General features: G+C 36.6%; 1 protein-coding gene across 1 annotated transcript in view; it reads right to left on the bottom strand.

Moving 5' to 3' along the window:
- Positions 1-11,926: 11,926 nt before the first annotated feature.
- The window catches only part of TMEFF2 (transmembrane protein with EGF like and two follistatin like domains 2), a 245,232-nt gene continuing 231,608 nt past the window's right edge, over positions 11,927-25,550 (bottom strand). Inside the window, exons 8-10 of the mRNA XM_012436626.3 lie at positions 17,874-17,997; positions 15,551-15,709; positions 11,927-12,258 (exon numbers count right to left, since the gene is read on the bottom strand). Coding sequence (XP_012292049.1) covers positions 12,162-12,258; positions 15,551-15,709; positions 17,874-17,997 — 380 coding nt within the window. The 3' untranslated portion in view covers positions 11,927-12,161. The remainder of the gene's footprint in view (positions 12,259-15,550; positions 15,710-17,873; positions 17,998-25,550) is intronic.

The following is a 25,550-nucleotide window of genomic DNA, read 5'->3' as shown; positions in this document are numbered from 1 at the left end:
AATATTGAAAGGATAGAATGAGACAAGGGAAAGAGAACAGGATTTACAAATGAATCTTACAGTTGGAATGCCTTTCATTGGCAGCAAATCATTTTTAATCTGACAGCTCCTAATTACATAGATTGCCAGATAAATTCACCCCAAAAGTGCCAGACTCACGTGAGTTAAAAAGCCTGGTGGGTTGCAAAAGGCATTTGAGGCTCCTAAACCTTCCTGAAAGTGAATGCCCTTGAAAGCTCTCAAAGCAATGAGTTAAAGAGCTCAGCCGGGGGTCTGGTGACATGTTGTAATGACTATAATTTATAGCACACCAGCTCCATACTACCCTTTGCCCCGGCAGGGTGCTTCCTGGAAAATGGTATGGCTTATGGAGAATTGGAAGGAAGAAAGAGGAAAGGAAAAAATGACTCTAAGGCCCTTTTAGCAGCCTCCGTACTGTTAGCTTACACTTTTGGGGCTCCATTTAGAGACTAGTAACGTTCATACTGAACATATCTTATTCATCTTCTGCTGATTTATGCCATAATGCATAGTTATGTTCTTTACTGGCATAGAGCGGTTATATCAGACAACTTGGCAGAAGCTTGGGGATGACTTTAATTTCACCCATTCATTCATTTATTCATTCATCAAGTTTTAATTGGGCACCTACAAAACACCAAGAACTGTTCTTAGCACTGTGGTCGTATCAACTAGACGGGCTTCTTGATCTCATGAAGATTAACATTCCTTGGGCATGAAAAGGTGTGAGACGGAAAAGATTTTAAAAAGTCCCCAACTAAACGTATACATGAACAGGATAGTGTCTGATATGATGTCACGAATAAGACTCTGAAGTTACCTTGTTCAGGCTTTTCCCCTGGCAACTATACTTTGGGCAAGAAGAATGTTGTGTATGGTTAAGTTTGATAAAATTGGGAGAATGATGAAGAGGGAAGAACAGAAAGGTAGGAACTGAAAGATAGCATCGTTATAATATGTTAAAACAGACATTCTGGTGTGGTTCATGAACTATCTTTGTGGATAATTTCCGTAGCAAAATTTCAAAATAATTGAAGCAATTGCAACATCATTGGAGTAAACATTTGGCTGCCAACATGTAACTCAAAAGATGTATGATTTCTTCCATTCTAATATAAAACAGAACATAATAAAAACACCATAACATGATGGAGCAGAATAGATTCTGGTTTGATGTGGGTTCAGATCTTGGCAGTGGCTCATCCTGGCTCTGTGACCTTGGCCACATTATTCGCAACATTACCTGTTACTTTGTGTCATTTCATTCTAAAATTGGTAAAATAACAAAATATCTGGGAATTATCATAAAAAATAAGTGAAATAATATTTAGAAAGTGCCCCAAATAACACCACTCTTACAAAGGATGAGTAGCAGGTTAATACATGTTCTTGTTTTTATCCATAGTCATAAATTATAATTTATATACATTATACGTTATTACAATCAATAAACCATGATATCAATTCTTAAAATCTTCAAATATGGCTAGAAAGAAAATTCAGTTCTTTAAGGACAACTTCATTCCATTACTATCAGGTCAAATAAAGGGTTTTATGTGGAATGGAAGGCGTTTTAATTTTGTGTATTCAGGATCAAGCCTGTCATATTGTCCCTTTGAGTATGACCACTATTCAAGTCATATCTTTTGAGGCCTTTTGATATTGTGAAACAACAACTCAATGAAGGATCAGAAGATGGAAAATTGAAGGTTGATTCATGCGTTTTAGAGTAAGGATGGCTTATAGCATTGGGCACAATGTGAAGGACCCAGTGCCAGGGAGAAGATAACTCGGGAGAGCAGAAAGATCTTGATTTCAAAGGAGCAAACAAACAAACAATCAACAACTTGATCTCTCTAATGCCTCAGATCCTGACAGAGAAATTTACAATGATGAAAGAAAGATATAAAACACAGAAGACTGGAAAAATTTCCCCTGCAAACTGCCAAGTGACCCTATACTATCTCCGGACTTCCCAAAGATACCTTTGAAAATCTCTCCTACAAAAGCCTTCCTAAACGTAAGGACTTGAAAAGTGCTGTTCATTTAATGTTTTGTTGCAGAATAAGTGGGCAGGGATTATGAAGTAAAATAATTTTGCATTATAAACCATGCTTCCACATATTAAATGCAATTCTTAGTTAATGATTTATGGTTAATGACTCTTTTATAAAAGTGCTTGGTATGCTATAAGCATCTAGTTTATTAGGAATAGTGTTTAGAAGTATTTCTAAAGAAGTTAAGTAGCTAGCCCTGAGTTAGGAATGTGATAATTTTTTCAGTATTCTGAAGATAAGAACCAATTTGCCTAATTTCAATTTATAATCTTTTCCTCCAAATGCAGTCTGCTCTGAGTATAAGATGTTGTTCTTCCACGTTTTTCCTAGGTGCTCACAGATTATCTTGTTTCTCTTTTCCTCCTTCAAAGCCTTTTCTCTACCTATGGTATCCGGTGCTTCTGTGTACTAGGTGAAAAGAGGGTTGACGATGTGGCAAAATGAAATTGCCTTCTTTTGTGGTTAGCCAGCACAATGAGCATTCGATTCCCTTGAGGTATTTTGGTGCAGCTTTTTAGAGAAGCATTTTTACGTTCCTACTGAACTGATAATGATGAACCTTCAATCCCTGTTGCCTTCAATCATTTTCTCATTGTGCCAGCTCAATGAGTTTTCTTCGACTCCAGTTCTGGCACCCGATCTGGCAGAGGCAGAGAAAACGAAAAATTCTTTTGGTGTGGTTTGCAGTGAGCTTTACTTTTAATTCCCTGTTAATGTGCAATCTGAAGTACTATTCAGAGAAAAATTCTGTTCATGTTTGTGGCAAAAAGCAGGATGCAGAAAAGTGACAGATGTAAAATGAGAGAAGGGGCAGCCTTTAATCATTTTGTTGTCAAAGCAGCTTTGGATTGCCCTTTAAAGAAAGCATTTTCTTTGCTGCTTCTGGAAAACTGAACACTCATTCTCTTGCCCTTTGCAGATTCCTTACCCGGAGGGTTAAACTCCACACTGTATGCCAAACTTCAAAACCCTAGATCTTTGCTACAAAGCAACCCAGTTTATGCATTCACATTTCAAAAGAATTGGATTCCTTTGCTCTAACTAGATAAAAACTTTGGTGACTCACTTTACACATAATCCCAATGGAAGTTTACACATGATCCTGACTCAGTTTACACATAATCCCAATCCATGAAAACATATGGCAAATCTCAATGACTAAAGAACTCATTTTCATTTATGATTGGACTAGTTACTTCATGGAGAGGCTAAATGTTAAAGCATGTACTGTTTGCAAAGCAAAAGCCCCTTCTTCCCTTAATCCCTGTGTGACTGTAATTAAGCAGGAGAGTTAATTTTATGTAAATCATGCATTACTGTAATTGGGCACAAGTGAACATTCATGTATATCTTATTTAAAAGTGAAATATAATGTTATTATGTGGATGCTGGTGCAGCAAAGTCTCAACCCTCTGGGGGGAAGTCAGCAACATCACTGGCTGTTTACAAGACTCACTCTTTAGTCTGTGAGCTTAATTACAAATCACCCAGCTCTGTTTGGCACAATTCTATGAAGAACGAGTCACTTGCCTTTTGCTTTGGAATAGCTGAGAAGTGGAACACTGGGGCTTCCATTCCCATTTCTTTCTCAACCTCTACTTATAGAGCAGTCATTTTTCTCTTTCTACTCATCTTTTCAAACCTAAACAATACTTTCCAATGGTTTGCTCCACTTGGCAGTTCTGACCCATATATCCCCAGGCAGAACTGCAGATGGATTTGTCTTCTGCAAGCAGGGGCTAGTCTGCTTCCTTTTTTAGCTTGTCTTTTCTAATGCTACTGAGGGCTGCTTTATAACCCCAGGATTTTTTTTCCAAGTGTAGCCAGATCAGATACTGTCCAGCAGCCTGCGTTTGTGATTGCTACAGCGCCTCCACATTCCTGGGAGGGAGGGCTAGCCTCTGGGTGTAGAGGATGAACCTTTCTTTTATTCTTTATCTGGAGAGCAGATCTAGTGATTTGGGACAAGGTTGCCCTGCAGAATATACAAAATCTAATTTACATGTCTTGAGGTCAAGATCTGTAAGGAAGAAAATATGCACATGACACAACTTTTATTTTAAACATATTCTCCTTCTCACCCAGAGTCCTGAAAATCATTTTTGGAGTTATGCCTTGGCCTGATTCTGCCCAGCCTGCCAAGCCAGCTCCTCTGCCTGCAAACTCTGTGCACACAGAGGTTAACCTCCTTAGACTTTGGGGCAAGAGGTCTTCCCAGTGATGCCACCTTTCTGCTCCCTGCTTTCTTGATGCCATTTCATATTGCTGAAATCCTAATCAGATACTTTAGACTCATTTCTTCTAGAAGGATTATTCGAATGGACAATCTCTTACATTCCACTTCCCATAACTGCCCCCTCCAACAATTCAATAGTTTGTTGTCTTCATCCCTTTCACCTTTCCAAGGCCTTTGATTTCCCACTTAGCTCTTTCTGGCTCACTTCCTTTGTTCTCCGTCCCATATATTGTCATTTCTCACGCTGAGGGTGTCTTACATGAACTGCCATTGGTCAAGAGGTTACGGATGTGAACAGATGAAGAAATTTCTAGCTAAGAATTTTGTTTTCGCGACGAGTAAGTAGTAAGGAGATAAATGTGTTTTCTGGTGGCCATGATGTTTTATCTTCCTCTTCGTTCTTAGAAAAAGACCCTTTACGTAACATGTAGCAAAACCTGTTGGTAGGCTGGTCTGTCTTTGCTGAACTAGTTCTTCCAGTAAAATTCAATGCCATTTTGCATTAGCTCAGGTAATGGGTAGCAGCTATTTGTATATTCCTTTCAGTAATACGTGGTATTTTTACATTATTTTTAATTATTTAATTTTATATTGCATTTAGGCTTGAAAGTTGGTTTGAGCACTTTTGAATATTAAACAAAAGTAAAAATATGTACACTTAATGTCATTGCTGTTGTTGTTCAATATTACACAACTGATACAAACTCCTGGTTCTGAACCAAACTGAATGCTTCAACTAATGGCAGTGAACAGCTTTTTACTCACACCATGCAAGGAGAGGAAGAGGCATCTATGGGGAAGGAGAGCTCCAGTTTGAGAAATAACTCAGCTTTGAGGCTAAAACCAACATGAGATGAGTTTAACTTAAGTGTGAACTGTTGAAAGAATGGCAGCTTCAGCATAGTGCATTGTGAGCGTGCGATGGTTAAATGGCAAAACCCTGGGTTTCTCCAGATTAAGGGTCAGAGGAAGAGACCTCCATAAGGTGAAAGGAGAAGAAACAAAGCATCCTTCGAGTGAGTGGGGGAAAACTGCCTTAGCATCTCTGGATCTAGGTAGATAAAAGTTAGGTACAAAGATAATTAGGGAGAAATTGTCGATAAGGTTTCCATGTTTTATGGGTATGCTTTGCACAGATGCAGAGCATGAGCCAGAGAATGCCTTCAACTGGTATGTAAGTGTGAAAACAAAAGGTCCTCTTTTTTTTTTTTTTTTTTTTAGACTAAGTCTCTTTCTGACATCAGTCTGGAGTGCAGTGGTATAATCTCAGCTCACCGCAACCTCCACCTCCCAGGTTCAAGCATTTCTCCTGCCTCAGTCTCCCGAGTAGCTGGGATTACAGACATGCGCCAACATGCTCGGCTAATTTTGCATTTTTAGTAGAGATGGGGTTTCTCCATGTTGGTCAGGCTGGTCTCAAACTCCAGGCCTCAGGTGATCCACCCGCTTCGGCCTCCTAAAGAGCTGGGATTATAGGCATGAGCCACCGCGCCCGGCTCAAAGGCCCCTTTTAAGTAGTATGTGATGTAGGTGGAAGGAAAGGTAAAGATGTAAAGCAACAGAGATTATCCTCAGCTAAATTCTTTAAAGTCCTCACTGATAACTGAGAGTAATTGAAATGTATACAGAAACTACACTCTATATGTGTACTTTCACAAATTATGCTTAATAACTATTCAACTTCATAGCCTATTCTTAATGAAGATTCAGTTTATTAAAAATTGTTTTCTTGTCTTAAAAAACTCAACATACATTAATATATTCTTAGACAATTATCTGAAACAATATACACAAACACCGTAGTGCTTTTCTCTTGGTCGTGATATTACTTTATATCTCTGACTTACCTATATTTGCTAATTTCGCCAGTTAATAAAGTAGTAAAGTGTTATTTATATGATACATCTATTAATAACTTGATGTACTGCCATGATAATTTGGGACATTATTCTGTGCTTTGTTTTCTTGTCTGGATTCATTAAAAGGCCTCTGTTCTCAAAGTCTAAGTTTATGGGAAAGAATGAAGTTAGACTGTGGCAGAGAAGGGCTATAATGGAGGATGATACTGCATGAGGTGAAGAAAAAAGAGGTGGTTATTATTTCGAGAAAGAGAGAAAGCCCAATAAGGGGAGACATCCATAGAGAGAAAGGGAATAAAGCCCTCTCAAAATACACCCTGAAGAACGGGTTTGACTGCGTGGGTCCTGAGAGACGCTGCCTCAGGATGATCACCATGGCTGAGCTGCTTGTTGGGGGAGTGCCTGTGATGGATCAGGAAGCCTGGGAGGTTTAGCCATGACAATGGGACCACTGAGAACAGAGGGCCAGGCCTTACTCCTGTCCTTCTCTCCCTTTCCCCTGTAATAACTGATTTGGGACTTCTCATTAGCTCTGAGTTTGGTTTTTGTCCTGGATTAAATTTGGCTTGGAAAAATAAAAGAAAGCATTATTTTCTTCATTTTTACCTGATGTAAGAGAAAGAGTAAAAATTAATTAATAATTTAAAATGTACAAAAGATTCAAGTTAAAACGACACATTTAATATTACTGGAAATAGATAACAACCAAGGTACCATCCCCAGAGTAGAGGGGTCAGTAAAGTAGATTTCTGTCCATAGTGAGGCTGGAAGGAGGCTTGGCATGTGACTGCTGGCTAGCAGTTGGCACGTCACACATAACTTCCTGGTGTTGATTTCAAAGGATCATATTCATTTGTATATTTATGCACTGGTTATAAAAAACCAACCCCATTACTTTGTATCATTTTCTGTTTATCCTTCATTCATCCTTTATTTGAGCTTTCTGAGGATGATCATATACATATATCAATTAATTCAATGGAAAATTATTTTTTTTTTGAGATGGAGTCTCGCTCTGCCACCAGGCTGGAGTGTGGTGGTGCAGTCTCCACTCTCTGCAACCTCTGACTTTCTGGGTCAAGAGATTCTCCTGCCTCAGCCTCCCGAGTAGCTGGGACTATAGGCACTTGCCACCATGCCCAGATGCACAGATAGACAACTTGTTTTCTTGTTAATGTATTTTTAGTAGAGATGGGATTTCACCATGTTGGCCAGGGTGGTCTTGATCTCCTGATCTTGTGATGTGTCCACCTCAACCTCCCAAAGTGCTGGGATTACAGGCATGAGCCACTGTGCCCAGATGAAAAAACTTTTATGATTGATATCTAGATGATTAGTTCTGGAACTAACGTGTCTACTCTAACTGAGGAAGAACAACAGGTGGTGCAGGGGTTGCATGATTTTGGCAAAGGGAAGTAGCATCTGAAGACAAACATTAGTAGAGAGTCTAATATGACACAGAGATCATCTCTGTCATATTTCAGTAGTCTGCACTGACTTCTCCAGGATCCATGCAAGTGAAGACTTTGATCCTGCAGAATCTCTGCAGTATTGACTCACTCATTCCCTGTCTGAAAACACACAAGAAGTTTAATGGTATGTGCTTTGTCAGGATATACCTGTTTTAAAGTAGCAGAAAAGCCCCCCTCTTATTCAGGCACAATATCAGTGGATCCATCTGAAAAACAGAATTAGAGATGCTGTGTTGTTTCTTAACTCTATATTGCCTTATTTTTCCAGAACCAAAACCAGCTCTCTTGTCTTCAAAGATATGAAAGACACTTTTTTTGAGCAAGGATGATTGCTTGATTCCTTCTTACTCTGACCGTGTGATTCCCATGACACAATATTTAACTGATGAAATATGGTTTCTTCTTATTTACTTTTACAACACATATTTATCAAATCCCTGTAAAATAATTTCCATATATTGAAAGTTCACTGTGTACATGTCACTATTCTGAGTACATGGATAGATTGTCATGTTCATTTCTCAAACCAATCATATTGGACATGGAAGATATTTTTTCTCCCTATTTAAAATATGAGGCATAATGAAGTTAGGCAACTCACCCAAGGTTAGCTAGTGACTGGCAGTCATATCTGCCTTGCTTCAGAGGCCCAGTTTTAAACATGATGCTCACTTTGGAGGCACCCAGTCCTCATTCACTACCCAGCCACCTTGTCCTATTTTTAATTCTTTGTGTAGAATTTGAAACTGCAGTTTGTTTTTTTGATTGTTTGATGACTCCCCCTCCCCTCATCCACCTTCACCTCCTCTGCTAAAATGTGAGCCTGTGAGCAAAGACCTGTTAGGCACTTCATTGCAACATCACAGTACCTAGAATAGTGTCTGGCATAGTGTAGGTATCCAACACATGTTTCTTAAACAAACAAAAACAATTGGCAAGGCACTGATTTTCTGGGTTTTGTTGCTCCTTTGCTAAAGGAAAGACAGACTTGCATGGACAATTAAGGAACAACATGAAAAGCACTATAAGATGATTAGGAAGATGGCCAAGGGAGTCAGGGGGGCTTCACTAATAAGCTGTTATTTGCTCTGGGTTTTGTGAAGAGAAGAAGGGTGTGAAGAAAGCATGAGGAGCATGTAAAATATCAGAAGCAAGAAGTCAGAGTATGTGTGGACAATGATGAAGTCATTCTATGTATCTTACTGTTGAGAGGATACCTCCCCAGCCTTGCACTTCCTCTTTCAGGGTCCCCAGTCACTCTGAGCTGACCAGTATCAGAGACTTGGTCACATTCTTTATAATTTTTTCTTTATGTCTCAATCTTCCCCGCAAGACTGTGTGATCTTTGACGAAAGGAACTGGGATGTTCTGATAGGGAACTTCTTTCAGGCAGGTACTCTGCCTTATGTTGCTGGCTTTTTGTAATGTAGCATGGTGCTGGTAACTGGAGGCCCTTAGTAAATTTATAATAAATGTAGAATGAATGAATGAGTAAATGAGGGAATGACATGGCTCATTAGCACTTTGTTTGTTTGTTTATTTATTGAGACAGAGTGTTGCTTTTTCACCTGGGTTGGAGTGCAGTGGCTCACTACGACCTTTTTCTCCCAGGTTCAAGTGATTCTCCACCTCAGCCTCTCAAATAGCTGGGACTACAGGCAGTGGCACCATGCCCAACTTACTTTGTATTTCTTTGTAAAGACAGGGTTTCTCCATGTGCTGGTTTCGAACTCCTGGACTCAAGAAATCCACCTGCCTTGACCTTCCAAAATGCTGGGTTTACAGGCATGAACCACCAGGCCTGGCCATGAGTAGTTTACTTTAAAAGAATTTTGAATTTAAGTTGAGGATAAGCAATAACAGTAGTCAATGTGGTCCTTGGTAGCAGTACTAAAAGTATAGTGCCTTTTTTCTGAATATATAGAATCTTGATAGACAGAAGTGATCTTATGGATGAGGAAACTGACATCAGAGATATGATATGACTTGTTCATGGTTCCGCAGCAAAATTGCAGGTCTAAGTAGAAGTTAAATTTAAGAATCACAGCTCTCAAACTTGCTTTCTACAAGTTCTACTATATGGTGTGCTGGTCAGACAACTGTAGTAGACTGTGCACTTCTGAGCTCTACACTTAAATAAATATATTGATAAGGTAGAGTTTGTCCAAGGAAGGGTGAAGCAGATGCTAGGGGGATGTGGAGATGATATCACATGAAGGACAGATAAGGAAATTAAAGATGCTTCACCTGGAGAAGAAAAGACTTGCAGGAAGGCTGTGGGGTGAGTGGGAAAACATGATTTCTGTCTTTTTATTTTAAGTAAATAAGTCATCATTCCTTTGCTCCTAAGAGAAAAAATAGGAGTCATGGGTAGAAACCACATAGAAATAAGCATCGACTTGATACGAGAAAGAATTGTCTCAAAAATTATAATTGTCCAAGGATGAAATTCCAAATTATCAGAAATATGCTAGTAGAGGCTGAGTGATTATCTGTTAGTTCTAGATTGTGAGTTTTTTGTTTGTTTTTCTTTTTTTAAAAAAAAAAAATCAGAGACCCTGTTTTATTCGTATTTCCCTAGGATCTTGAATAGTGCCTGGCACATAGTATGTGCTCACTTAAGATTGTTTTGCATCTTTTGAAAGAGATTCCTTCATGGGGTGAGTGAGCATGAAACTGGGCCAGAGTGTATTGTACTATGAACTCCAAGGACTTAGGTTTGTGGTCCTTTGATAAAAAATCACATACAGCAAAGCAGCCATATCTAACAAATCAAATCATTTCACACTCCTACAAGCCAGAGTCAGTAGAAATGTTACTTTTAATCTCTATAAATCTCTGTGGTGGTTGTATTTTCCTCTCTTCCTTTATGAGGAGGAAGGATATCTTTGTCACAACTGTCTTACAAAGGAGACCCTGGCTTATTACATCTTTCTACCTGTTAACCAAACTAAACTTCCATGAAGAAGTTGAAAAGGAATTTGTCTTGTACAGGTAGCAGAGGGCTGATTTACGGGAACACTTGAGTGATGGTTATGCCAATAGGGTCACGTTTTTCACAGTGATGACTAATCTAGAAAACCAGGTTTTTCAGAGTCCTAAATTCTACTTACATTGTCACCTTTATTTATGTTTTAAAGAGTATTTAAAACATCACTTCAGAAAATAATTTTTCATTGAATATTTTATATTCAGAATGTGTCGATTTGATATTTGGAGTGTCCTTTTTTTTTTTTTTTAAAGTCCACGCACAGGTTATTTGAAGGAGACAAAGAGAGCTTTATTTAAATTTACTGTGTTAGCCATGAAAAGCTTTGCAGAGCTAAATGGTAATAATTGACTTATTTTCATCTTATTCCTTGAGAATTTTCACAGCTTATTTTTTCCAAACCAAGTTGTAATACCTATTTGTATGCACAAATCAAACAAAAATTCATACCAACTTCCCAGTGAGGTCTTTCAGATGCTATGGGATGTTCTTTCTTACCTCACCATTTAAATATGCTCAAAACATATCTCTGTTTTCATGAAATATTGTCATCATCTTAGTTCCATTTCAAATCATGGTGCTGCATTTGCCATAAAGCTATTCATGGGGTATTGGTTGTGATTCTAACTTCTTTTCAAAGAACCATATACTCTAAATATAGTATGGTGCTTTTGAGAATTCACAATTTTGGTGTTTCACATTTAATGGTGTTACTATATTTTCCCCCTGTAATTCCACCTACCTAAACGGAATATATTTTGCCACTCTGTGTATACCTAATAAGTGACTTGTTCCGGGTCCTTCGGATATATGCACTTAACTGGGGGATTCTAAGCTGCTTCCCCAATAAAAACCAATATCTTCTTTCCCTCTTCTTTATGAGTTATAAAACACTTTCCCTCCCCTTCTTCTTTTATTTAATTTATATGCCAGAGATTTTTCTGCTCTAGGGATGAAAATGGAAGACCAGGGAAGAAAGTTGATAAAATAGAGATGATTCAAAGATCCAAAATATTTTATCCTCACTCGATATAAAGTAAATTATTTTTTCTCTTTTCCAATAACCATCATTTCCCTTGATCTTGGAATCACTCAAAACCTAGCCACTGAGTCCTGTACAAACTAATGTGCTGTCTCAAGATGAGGAGAAACATGAAATATTGGTAGCTGTACAGATTGTACTAGTCTGATTATATTTACAGTTATGAGATACCGCAAATTTAAGAATGCCAATTTTTTCTCATCACTGAGTATTTATTATATATAACAAATACATGGGAAAGAAAAAACTATATTGTGTGATATAAATAGTTTATTTACATTACAGAAAAAACATCAAGACAATGTATACTATTTCAAATATATCCATACATAATCAAATATAGCTGTAGTACATGTTTTCATTGGTGTAGATTACCACAAATGCAAGGCAACATGTGTATATCTCTTGTCTTATTCTTTTGTCTATAACACTGTATTGTGTAGTCCAAGCTCTCAGTAGTCCAGCCACTGTGAAACATGCTCCCTTTAGATTAACCTCGTGGATGCTCTTGTTGTGTTGTCTGAACTGTAGTGCCCTGTATTTTGCTTCTGTCTGTGAATTCTGTTGCTTCTGGGGCATTTCCTAGGAAGTTAGAAAGTTGATAAATCTTAGTTCAATGCCATTACTTTGGTCCTACAGAGTGAAGCTATGGATTAAGCAAATTATTAAAATATTTCAGATGAAAGAATTTATTATTAGTAGAAGCTCGGATTATTTTGGAAAAGTTATTATTTTGCTTCTCTGTGCAGTTAGCTTTATGCTTCTATTGAGAATTGAACAGAGGCAGAAGTTGAAGAGGAAGACATTTACTTTGTCCTTAACTGCTTACTCATTAAGGCACAAAGAATGACTCAGCATAATGCAATCAAGCAAGTCGTGAGCCCTTTTATCTCACTTTAAAGGTCTTCAACAATTTTATATTTTAAATGTCCTAAGAATGAATGTTATATTGACTTTTCAATGTTATGAGTTTAAATCCTATCAAACCAGAGAATGAACCAACTGTTAATATCTGATATGCAATGGAAAGGAATATTGTTTTGGACAGCCTAGTATCATTTTTGTACATTAATAGTATAAATTTGGGACATAAATTGGTACAAATTATTTAGCATCTATAAAAATCTGATATTCAGTCAAATTATCTGAAAATCTCTGATCTAGTATTTTTTTCTGTCATAACAAAAAATGCTTTGGCTATGCAAATGAGAATAATAGAAAGTTCATATAAAATTCTATTATAATAATCTATGAAGTATCAGAATATATAAAAATATATAAATATAACATATTACATGTATATCATATGTATATCATGTGTGTATATACGTGTGTATGTTTGTGTATATAAATATATATATGTAGAGTTTTAGAGGAAGGATAGATCTGTTAAAGTGAACATGGAGCAGAAATCACATTCCCAGCAAATGGGAGCTAGAGATAAAAAAATCAAAAATCCAACTTCTCAACAGGGCAACTCTTTTCATTTTGAAACATGTCTCCAAATGTCCATATTTTTTGTGACACATGGTGTTTAGGAGGAGGGCAGGTATTTGGCTAAAATAGTAAAGAAAAAGAGAAAAGAATTTTTAAAAAAAGAAAATAAGAAGAAGGAGAGGAGCCAGCAGAGATATATAGAAGACAGGAGAGACCAGATGAGGAAGACTAAAAATCAAAGGAAATGAGAGGACCTCTGTTTGGTGCAATTTTGTAAATATTTTAGCAAGACCTATTTTAAAATAGGTCTTGACTGACAAAGGTGTCCAGGTCATCAGGAAAGTAAGATTTCTGGGGTTTGGGGAGAGATAGCCTAGTTGGAAAGTCTGGTTTCAGAGCAGAATGCTTTCAAGTGAGTGAAATGAATCCACACTGGGAATTGTTGTGCTTTATTGACTAGTATGAATCCTGGAAAGGCTCTAGAAGGTTTAGTGGTCCTAAGACAGATTTGAAAAAGGCATTACAAAATACTAATTTAGTTTGCTCTAGAAGGTTTAGTGGTCCTAAGGCAGATTTGTAAAAGGCATTACAAAATACTAATTTAGTTTATGTGCTATGTCTCTGCCTCAAAAGCAAGTACACTGAGGATAGGTTTTATCTTATAACACGGAAAATGAATAAGGCCACATGCCTTGGAAAAATAGCTTACTCTAATTTGGAGCTTAGTTTAGATAATCTTGAGCATCAGAATATACAAAATCCTTACCAGACACAGGGCAGTGTGAGTACGGTGGAGTGTCCAGGTTCTGGCACTAGGCAACCTGGACACCATTTCTACCTTTGCTGCTCAGCTGTGTGAAGTCAGCAATTTGCCAACTTCTACCTCAGAGTTTCTATCTTGAAACTGGAGATAATTGTTCCTTCTTTGTAATGTTATTAAATGTGTGTATATATATGTGTGTGTGTGTCTATGTGTATACACATATATGATATACACACATAATGTATACTTACATAAATCTTGGTGAGGAAAGGACCCTGTATATTCCAGTTGTTTTTATTATGTACGGGAATGCAGCTGTGATTCATGACAGAATTGAAAACATCTAAAATACTTATAGTTTTGCATTTGTGTCAGTAGTCGAAGTAGCAATCAAATTGTTGAGATTATATTCATTAAATGTAGGTTTTGTTTTTCATATACTGACATTGGCTAGATATTAGAGTCATATGGCACAGGTTCCTATGTTTCAGATTCTTTTCTTTGTCTTTTTATATGCAGTATTTTTGCTTTCTTGTTATCTTTATGTTCCCTAGAATCTATTTTAATATAATCCATTGACTCACTTGGCATCTAAACGTGAGAGTCGAGTTGATGAACTCATCTCAGCTTAGAGCAGCCCAAAGCTCTAGTCAATGATCTTCCCTTAAGCCTTTAGGCCAGGCGAGGATTTATGAACCATATTTTGTCTTTTTCAAGAGCAAATGCCACACTTGTCCTTAAAGAAGACAGTGCAATACCATACTAAAATGTATTATGGCCCTTATTTTCTAAAGATATGATACTTCCTTTTATTTTTGTATCTGTTCAAAATAATTGTTAGGGAAACATTCTGATTTACTTCAGAGCTACACAAATGAAGAAAGCCTAAATATCTTGTGAGTTTGGTAAATATCTTAATAACTTCCTTGGAAATTTTTACAGAAGAGTGAAATCAAGTCAATAAGGGCTATCTTCAATAACTTTTCTGGTTATACAGAACACAAATAATATGCATTTGGCTTAAAGTCCAATTCTTGGTTACCACTGGTTTGCATGCTAATGAAATTAGGCAGGTACTGGCCTTACTCCTTTACTCCAAGCCCAGTGTCAGGCATTGTTAACTAATGATGGTTTTCTTTCCCGTTGAAACTAAAGGAAACCTCTCTATCTTTCAACCTGATTCTCCAGGAAATAATTACCTTTTGATTAGGCTGGGAATTTGACATAAAAGCTTGTTGTGATATTTGCTGCATGTTTCTATGTATCTAAGGTTTTCATTTATCAGAAAAGTACAACTATATGTGCTTCTGCATTTTGTGACAGAAAGCTATTTTGTCACCCTAAGATAAAAATGTATTTGTTATTATACCAAGATATGTCAAAACTGATCCAGGTACATAAGGATATCGATCCAGGTAGATAAGGATACTAATTCCGGCAGGTAAAATCAATAATCTTTATCATCAGGCAAAATTAAGGAAAACAATTTGTACCACCCCAATATGCTATTGTACCCCTCCATTGTCTGTTCAAATACTCTTATGCTAAGGACATAGGACTTATAGAGAAATGGCTGCACAGTCCATGAAGGAACTCAACTCAGAGGAATCTGATTTAAAAAAGGAGGAACAAGGTATCCGTTTATTTGGGTAGCTACCAAGTGCTGTTACTGACCTTGTGATGCAGAGGACCACCACACAGATGACAGCAATCTGAATCGTTCCTATCACAGCTGCGATTAAGACATACTGAAATCGTACAGGACCGGGAACAACATACAGAACACTGTAGTCCTTTTTTTCACAGTGTTGTCCAGTATAACCAGCATCACACCTGGAAGAAATTATAGTGCCCAGTTACCTGTAGCTGCTGCATTCATTTTTATAGCTGATCGATAGGCATTTATTTTCATCACAAAATTAGGGCTCATTATTTCCCTTTGTAAATAAAAATACTACTTTGAGGTTATGGCTCTCAACTACTTATTTTCAATAAGATTTCTTTATTTGTTGGCTATAAGAGATGTGGTTTCTTTTTGTATTTATAATAATTTCAAACATAGGAAGATTACTAGATAATTTATTTTTGATGACAATATATAGAGATAATATATGTCAGGGATGACTGTTATTTCTATATTTTCTGAAAGGTAAGCTTTACATTTTAATTTGCTCTTTAATCAACCTAAGTCAACATGTTTACTTGAAAAAATATTTGTTTCTGATGACAGGGGTACAAAAATTAGTCTGTTTGTTTTGGATGAAACATTCTCTATGCCATTGTCAGAATAATGTTGAGAAATATTAGGATCAGAGTTACAGGACGAGTCATTAATTTGCTGGTCAAAAAAAATAATCTGCTGATGATAGAATCAAATTTTGTTAGAAAAAAGTAAGTATGATGTAGGCAATATAGTTCTGCAAAATAAGATGGGTGTTGTTCATCTGAGAATGAATGTTGCCTCTCTCACTCAACCCTCATGGAAAGCTCAGGTAGACAATCTAGCTATGAAAATTAGCATGTGTCAATGAAATGAGAAAACAGCTCATAAAAAATAATACTTAAAGAAGATCAACACTTCATTGATTTTGTGAAACTACTCTATTACTTCACTTTGAATTTCTCATAACTACATCCTGAGAATTTTCTTCTCTCCACCAGGAAGGGTTTAATAATAATGACACTACTGGGGAGTGAGAAGGTATCAGGAGTAACTTCTCAGGTTTGTTCATTCTGCCTGACTTTAGTTGAAGGCCTGTGCTCGTATATTTTGTGGAGGGAAATCATGAAAGGAAGACAGCACTAGTTGGCAGTGGCAGGGGACGGGGGCAGGGAGGAGGAGTGGGAGGGAGGGAGAGAGGGAGAGAGAGAGAAAGAGAGAGAAAGAGAGAGAGAGAGAAAGAGAGAGAGAAATCTTCTGTTGTAAATCAAAATACAACCTATTCCATCATATGTCACTTGTTCTTAATGTAAATAAAAATGTTTTCATTTTGGCTTTGCTATCTCTGAAATAATTATGCTTTAGACATGAATACACAGCAGGTATCTAAATAAATATATATTTACATATATATATATAAGAAATGGGATCTTGCTCAGTTGCCCAGGCTGGAGTGTAGTAGTGTGATCTTAGTTCACTGCTGGCTTGAACTCCTGGGTTCAAGGGATCATCCCACCTCAGCTCTCAAATAGTTCCTGGAACTACAGGGGCATGCCACCATGCCTGGCTAATTTTTTAATTTTTTTTTGAGATAAGGTCTCTCTTTGTTGCCCAGGTTGGTCTTGAACTCCTGGCTTCAAGTAATCCTCTCACCTCAGCTTCCCAAAGGGTGGGATTACAGGTGTGAGCCATCGTGGCTGGCCAGTATTAATATTTATAAACTAAATCCAGATATGCAATTTCTTTTTGTCTCTACTAAGTTTGAAACTGTGAAGGTATAGCTAATGATCTCACTTTGCAAGGCTCCAGGGGAGAGCAGATCTATAGAAAATAGTAAATACCTGGCAAAACAAGGATTGATGATATTTATAAGAAGACCAGAAGGACTTAGGAAAAGATGACCTCTGAGAAGCAACAGTGTTATCTAATATATATTAGGCTTTATCCATTCATTTGTCTGAGAATTACTTATTGAGCACATGACATATGACAAGTACTATTCTGTGTTCAGGAGAAAGAGCGATAATATGGAGGAACTTGTACCTTTAAAGAGCTTATAATGCACAAAGTATAATTTTAAATTCTACTAGAAGAGTTCAGTCACGTGTTATATAGTACTTGAGTGTGTAAGTTGCACAAATTTTTGTTTCTTTAGTGTATGAATGCTTGTGTGAGTATGTGTATGTGTGTGTGTATACATGCACAAAGAAGCAGATAAAAGTGTTGCTGCTGATCACCCATTCAAGAAGAATGTTGACCAATTTTCTATAAACAGCTATACTTTGGTTTCTACATATTTACTTTATACATTAACAATTCTTAAGAGGAAAAATTTACCTGCAAGATGGCTCCTGCATATTGATAGAATGCTCACACTTCCCATGCATGCAGAAGCCATTGTAATGTTCCGGACAAGGTATGTGGTGTTCTCTGGCACTTTCTTCTAATTTGTTAGCATTCTCTGTGAATACAGATAAAAGCAAGCACCCTCTGTAAATACTTTCTTAGCCTGGTAAGATCAACCAGTACATTAAGAAGCAAAGCTATGGTAAGCAAAGATATTTAACAGGGCAAGAACTAAAGGGCCAGCTTCAGAAGTAAGAGGGAGAAAGAACTGAAAGACAGACGTCTTTACAATTGTGTTTAGAAATGCAATTGCAAAATTACCCAGTGCTTTTTATGCTTTTATGCAATTTTCTACATCTTTAACAGCTAGCGGTGTTTCTATGAGTTGTCAGACAGCTTTAATTTTCCTCACATACAGACTGTACATTGATCATGAAATACTCCAAGAAGAAATATCCTGTTTTTTAAATTTCAAAGCCCAGCATAATGTCCTTAAGAGTAAATTGCTGTAATACCTTGGTATTTTTGCAGTACGAGAGCTTTAAAGTTAAAATATGGCTGTGTTCAATTGTTAAACACACATTTTCCAAGCCAAATGCAAATTTCAACAAATGCATTCTTTCAGGCTTTTAAAATCTATTGCAAACATGATTTTCACTAGCATCCATACATTTTTTTGTTGCCAAAATAAACCTATTGAATAGAAAATGTTATTTCAAAATCACTTATGTAGATATTCACACATTATACACTGAATACTGGAAGTGTATTTAAATGCATAATATTTGGCCTATGTTAACAATGCTATGTGACATCTAAGTGTATGATAAAGAATAAACTTGGATTCTAAGATGAACCCTTTTGCCTGCCATTACAACATGTTCTACTTGTTTTGACATGTTTTTTATAGATATTTGAATTTTTTGACCTTTGTTAGTCCAAATACATTTGCTTCATATTTGTAATGCCATCTTTAAGTGTCTTTTGAGTCTTTATATGTTCATTTTATGATAAAATTTTTGCCTTTTTTGTTTTTCCTAAATCTGAAATATGATATTCTTGAAAATTTCTGCCCAAACACATGAAAAAATACAGCTTTTATGACCTCAATCTGAAGACACTCTTCATTTTGAAGGTACTTTTCAACACCCCAATAATTAGTCAGCAGTAATAGAAAAGAGCAAGTGAATTCCTATTTTTATGAAATGGATTATTTCCACATAAGGGTATAGGTTTTTTTTTTTAATTATGGGTGATAACCATATTCATCAGGAGATAAAACATGCCTCTGGTATTAGTGAATCAGACAAATGGATTATTTATGATTAAACAGAGCTGCAAAAATCTATACATCTTTAAGATCCAGATGCCATCTGCAAAATATTGAAGCTTGAAATAAGTTGTTAAATACGTATAGTGCTTTCTTGTGTAGAGATATTAAATGCATCATTATGATGGACAATATTTTAAGTTACACACCCAAGTTTGTTAGGGATTTACCACCAATATACTAGAGAGCCTGTAGACGACATTAAAATCATTAGTTTGCTTTTTATCTGTGTCCCTTCAGCTAGGATGGTTGGTGATTTTTGTGTTTGCATTACAATATTTCCACATTGATAACTGCTATTAAACTGAACAAACTACTTCCATGGAGAAAACTAAGAATGTATAGAACTTCTTTGATTTCTTCCCTCTTCTTTGAAGTTACTTTGGAATTTTGTGGCATGATGTTTTTGGTAGTAAGTGCAGTTGCAGTAAGCAAATACACCAAAACTGGAGTGGGTAGTGTTGGGTGAAATTTCCCACACGGGAACGTGTGACCAAAGTGCAAGCAGGTCAATTCGTGAACCCATGGAGGAGGCTGTGTTCAATCTCTGCCAGGGCCAGGGGCTGCACACCAGAGCGATCAAACCGTGCACCTGCTGTTTAGAGGAGGTGTTAGCAGTGGGGTTTGTCAGTCACTCCGCTGCTGTAATGAACAAGTTCTCTGATTTTCACTTTTATTTCTGGACCTTCTTCCCATAACAAACTATTCAACACTTCTATTTAGGGTTCATTAGTAACCCCTCAGTGCTTCTGAACACCTGCATGCAGGGAAATTTTCTGTGACTTCCCTAAATTTCAGTTATACACTGTCTTTTCAGCTATAATATTTTTCAAACACATCTTATTAGGCCTATTTGTCTTTCTGTCAGTTGCAAAGAAGATCAAGAATTTTTTAAAGTGAAAATCTAGGTTTTAGGCTATTTTATTTTTAACCCTGTACCTCACCCCATACTGACAGTTTGTTTCTGGACTTGTGCCGTATTCACAACTATGAACTGAAGTCTAAGGGAAAAATAAGAGCTTGTTTGAATGAGGCTGTTGCCTTAGTGTGGTAAGAGATGGATATTTTCACAAAGTTCATTATCCAGCCAGGGTGATCACATGGGCAGGGAATAGTTTCCATTGTAATATCTGCTAATTAGTTTACACTTTTCTTGAGCTTGGAGTGCTCTGTTATGCTGCTCATAGGATACTGTCAAATAAGAAAGGAGAGAGATTGAAAATAAATGAGTAGAAGAAATGATCTCTGGGCAAGAAAATGAGGAATCATCAATATATGTCAACAAATTTATAGTCAATCCAACCAAGTAAACCAGTTGATTGAAAACCTGAATATACAACCACTGCTAGTAATGCAATACACATATTTTAGAAATGAGATTTTAGTATATTAAGAAGAGTAGAAACACAGAAATCTAATATCCAAACAAACATGTATATGAACCATAGTGTTTGTGATCTTAATATTTCTGTATAGTAGGTATTAAGCAATAACAAAGCATTAAAACATTTTAAATTATATAAAAATTATGTATATCTGGAAGTCTGCATGTTTCTTTCAGTGGCTTATGGTTTAGACATTGATTTCTCTGTCCTCCATTTAAAATGAGGTTTAATGTAAGGGTTGTGCTCCTTCTACTAAAATAGATAAGAGGCTATGGTAGAAACTCTTCATGTCTCTGTTTAAAATCCTCCACTAGTTTCCTGTTTAAATGTTTACAAATGGTTTGTTCTAGATAGTTCCTGACCCTTTTAAGAAACAATTTCTGATACAATCTGAGTTATTTGTAGCAGAACTAATAGGGCTGCATGCCCATTGCTAGTCAACACTTCAGTTAAGAGCTATTGACCTGGGCTGTTCTATAACACAGCTACACATATTGTTTCTACCCTGGTGCTTGCAGGGAAGAAACACAGAAAGCAAAAGAGACAGAGAATGGCAAACGGTGAGGGCTTACCTTACTGTAACTCAAGAATTGTTAAGTGGGTAGAAAGGGGGCAAAGCCAGACTTAGCAGTTCAGACTAAATCAATACAGTCCAGTATGTACGCGTGTGTGTGTATGTGTTTGCCATTGCCCCTGTCTTCCTTTCCCTAAAATAACATGTTGTTTAGAGAATTAATCTATCAAAGGAACACATTATGGATCAAAGCAGAGCTATTACAGTGTAAAATTTGATGAAATCTACCCATATTTCTAAAGAAAGAGTGTTTCCCTTTGGACAAAGATTAAAGCTTGGCCAAAGAAGTTCTGAGAGTTAAGTTGTATTATCTATCCCTGTGTTCTCCAAGCTGGTATGTCTTTTTTTTTTTTTTTTTTTTTTAGAGAGAGTCTCACTCTATTTTCCAGGATGGAGTACAGTGGCGTGATCTCAGCTCACTGCAACCTCCACCTCCGGGATTCAAGTGATTCTCACGTCTCTGCCTCCATAGTAGCTTGTCCCCATTGTTGGTGTCATTACCCTAGCTAATTTTTTAAATATTTGGTAGAGATGAGGGTTTTCCATGTTGGCCAGGCTGGTCTTGAACTCCTGGCCTCAAGTGATCCACCCACCTTGGTCTCCCAAAGTGCTGATATTACAGTCGTGAGTCTGTACCCAGCCTAAGCTGGTGTGTCTTAAAAACCCAACCTGAACTGGCAAACCCAGATTCCCAGATACAGAGATAGATGCACCAGGTTATTAGTTCTTGAAGCTATTGAATATTTACTCAGTTAACCCATTTCTCTTATTCTGATGCTCTACTGTCTAGTCATTCTTAAAATAATTCGACTTCTATGTAGCCTTCACACTGGAATGACTTTGACAAAACAATACGAATATCTTACCCATTTAACAGTTACATATTTCATTTGAGTGAACTGACTAGTTCCAAATTTCTGCTCATTTTTTGAGTGGGGTCACATGTCAATTTTCTTCATCCCACTCAATTCTGAAGTTCTGTAAGGTCAACTTCTGCTAGTCAACAGAGGACTAGACCCTTACCCATTGTGCACTACAGGCTGGGTGGCCTTTGGGGGCTGGTCAAATGATATTTCTCTGGTAATGGCCCACTTTAATCAGACCTTTATTTCAAACGTACACAAATTCCTAGGCCATTGATTGGTCCAGAAGAGTCTGATTCTGTGTAAGGGTTTCTGAGTAAATTTAGAAAGATCCTAAACTAGAGGAAACATCAAGAATTTAGTGAATGTTTTAGAGAGGCAGATCTCCACTGTATATTTTTAAACAACTAGAGCTGTTCAACAGGAGAATGTGTTCCATTGTAAAGTAGTGGGCTGCTGGTGGTATTGAAAGGAGCTGTGTTGCCATTTCTAAGGGATGCTGTAGACTGTTAATGTATATCGATTAGATTATTTCAGAACTCTAAGTTCATTGAATTCTGAAAGTAACATTGATTTCTATTGCCAATATTTACTTATGATAAATTGATAATATTTACTAACATTTATTATAAAATATTATTTTTGATATGCTAGGAGAAAGATATAGAGAAATAGATATTATTTATATACATTAAACAAAATAAATTACTTTTGCTTTAATTATGGGAGATGTTACCTTTTGAAAGGGTGTAAAGTAACTTAAATTTTGACTACGTCTATAATTCAGACATTCTAGCAAAGAGGACCTTCACTATGTAGTGTATTGCCTTTCTTTTGTTTAGTGGACCTCAGTTCAATTTTAAAAATCATGCTTTAACCTTCCATATGATCTTGACATGCACATGCATGTGAGTATTACAGTTTGGTTTATCTATTCAACTATCTTTTGCTGTGGGCCCACAAAATGTATCATACTTTTATAGAAAACCAAAATTTTCAATTTTGAATGTGTTTATGTAATCTTGCTATTTTTATATGTAATGGCATTAGAGGGAAACTCCAGTATTGAAATATTCATATTCTTGGACAGCTTTTGTAATTACTTAATTTTACCCTTCCCCTACTTACTGCCATATCTCCAAAGCAAAATGAAACTACTTTTATTTAACTGGAAAAGGAAAAACTATTTTGCTCTTATTATATTTACATTGTGCCTGGGACAGAAATAAATTATGAATATAGAAATAAAGTCATGATTGTCCCCATTGTTGGTTAGAGTTGGTTTCAAAGAAGATATTCAATTCTTATGATTTCCTCTCCTTATCTTATCAGGTATAAACATACGAGGCAGTAAAACCTCATATCTAGCTTGAGTTGCAATTGAAGTTTTTTAAAGACTAGAAAAGCATTCCTATTGAATGGGTTCTGAATGTAATGTGGTCTGAGTTTCTGCAACTTAACAGTTTCCACAATGGCCTCACCTGCTGTCATAGTTTCTTCAAGGCTTAGATGAGTAGATGAGAAGAGTCCCTCCTTTATAAAGCTTCCGGGACATAGACTCAAATAAGAATGCTAGCTAAAAGTGACAGTCTAGCATGAGGGACCCAGAGAATGTAAGGAACAATCAATTTTTAAGTTTTATAAAGAGCAGAGACCCAGTCATAACATTCTTATTATTTAATCTCTGTTAAAGACTTAGAAATCAACTCTTCAAAACAGAGACCATGGCTTTCAACATTTTTGCTACAAATTTAACATTTCTTCTGCAAGTTCAACATTATTCTATTTTTTCAGAAAAATAATTGAGACTACTTGGATCAGAAACTTTGCTAGTAAGGCAGTGGTATGGGTTGGGAACAGGATGGATGTGAATAAACAGAAATTCCTCTTTATCCCACGATTGATAGGTACTCATATATAACGTGAAATGTGATTATCCTTATCACTTCTTGCACATACTATAAATATTCTTACTGGACATAAAATTAAAATAAAGTGGAAGAAAACTAATTTTCATGTTACTGCATTCTCAGGCAAGGCCTTGATGACATGATTCAGGAATTGCTAGAATTTAAATTGGAAAAAGTACCAGTATCTGAAATATACATAGTAATTTGGGGACTGGAGTAATTGAAATGCAACAATAGTGGATGATTATTTGCATGGGCTTTTATTAACTCAGTTTCTACTTGTAATATATTTACATAGATAAATACTGAAAAATTTGTAAAATCTTGGGAGAAAAACTTGTATGTGACATTTTCACTTATGACATCCAAATACAATTATAATTCAATAATTTGGCATAACAAGGCTCACATAGATTTAGTTAGAAATACTGGACCTCAGAAAAATTTATTATTAAGAGCAAATAAGTAGCTCCTTAGTTGTTTGTTCTGTTTTTTGACTCGGAAATGGCCCTGCCTGGATTTCGAGGCAGGCCGCTGGGAGAAGTTGTGCTCTGTCTTTAATGGTTCTTTTCAAACTTCACCACTCAGTCAAGAGCCTATTAACTCTCAGCAAGTGGGTAAATCCTATCGGTTTAGTGGACTTAGTTTGAAGACCTTTTTTTAAAAAATGCAATATTTTATGGAACTTTAGATATCTTTGACAACATTTCTGTAAATATCAGGCCTTGGGAAGAGGCAGGAATCTATGGTTCATTAGCCTCTTGGGAGTCCAGAGCTGGAGTTGCCTTAAGCTTATCTGGGGCAATTTGCTACAGCTCTCCCCACTGAGTTTTCTCCTCAGCATCTCTTCTTACTTTCAAGCTGCTCTCAGGAGACAAAGTTTGCTATAAACTTTAGAGAAAGGAAAAGCTGTGAGAAGCCATTTCATGCTAAGAATACTTATTCTCTTCTTTTTTGTCTTGAACCAAATCTATGCATTTCTGGCCAAAATTATTTGCTTGTGGTTAACCTGGACATCCCTTCTTAGTGAGCTTTCTTGGTGACAATGCTGAAAAGGACACTAAGTGACAAAAGAAAGAAGCAACAGGTTAGGTCCCATCTACTTTAACCTTCTGGGCCATGTGAGACAAGCGATTTTCTTCTTTCTAGGCTGTGTGTGCAGAAATGGATAAATAGTCAAGACAAAGCTTCTCAGGTGACGTATCTGTGTTCCTCTGTGACCCTGAAATGACTAACCAGCAGACAGTCAAGAGGATTGAGGCCGGAGCATTTACTGGAATATAGTGAAAGCAAAGGTTTGAATAACAGATACAACCCCAAAACTGTCTTTCAGCAATTTATTATATGAGTATTTCTTGAGTAACTATTATGTGTCTGACACTATGTATGTGTCGTGGATCCATATGCTATAGCTATTGGTTGTCTCCCAGTGATTTTGCTTATTATCTCCTAAAGACAACCAAGAAAACTGATTCTTAAGACAAGACGATAGTAAATATGTCTTCAATTACTTGAGAATCTTACAACAGGACCATCATTGTGTTAATACTCAACATAATCAAAATGTGATTAGCTTTTTAAGGTAGATTTATAAAATTTCCATTTT

Source organism: Aotus nancymaae, unplaced genomic scaffold, assembly GCF_030222135.1.
Source record: "Aotus nancymaae isolate 86718 unplaced genomic scaffold, 86718_ANA_hifiasm-v0.15.2.pri h1tg000008l, whole genome shotgun sequence".
NCBI classification, from domain to species: domain Eukaryota; kingdom Metazoa; phylum Chordata; class Mammalia; order Primates; family Aotidae; genus Aotus; species Aotus nancymaae.
Note: the sequence above shows the minus strand (reverse complement) of the source record. Positions and strands in the feature narration are given on the sequence as shown.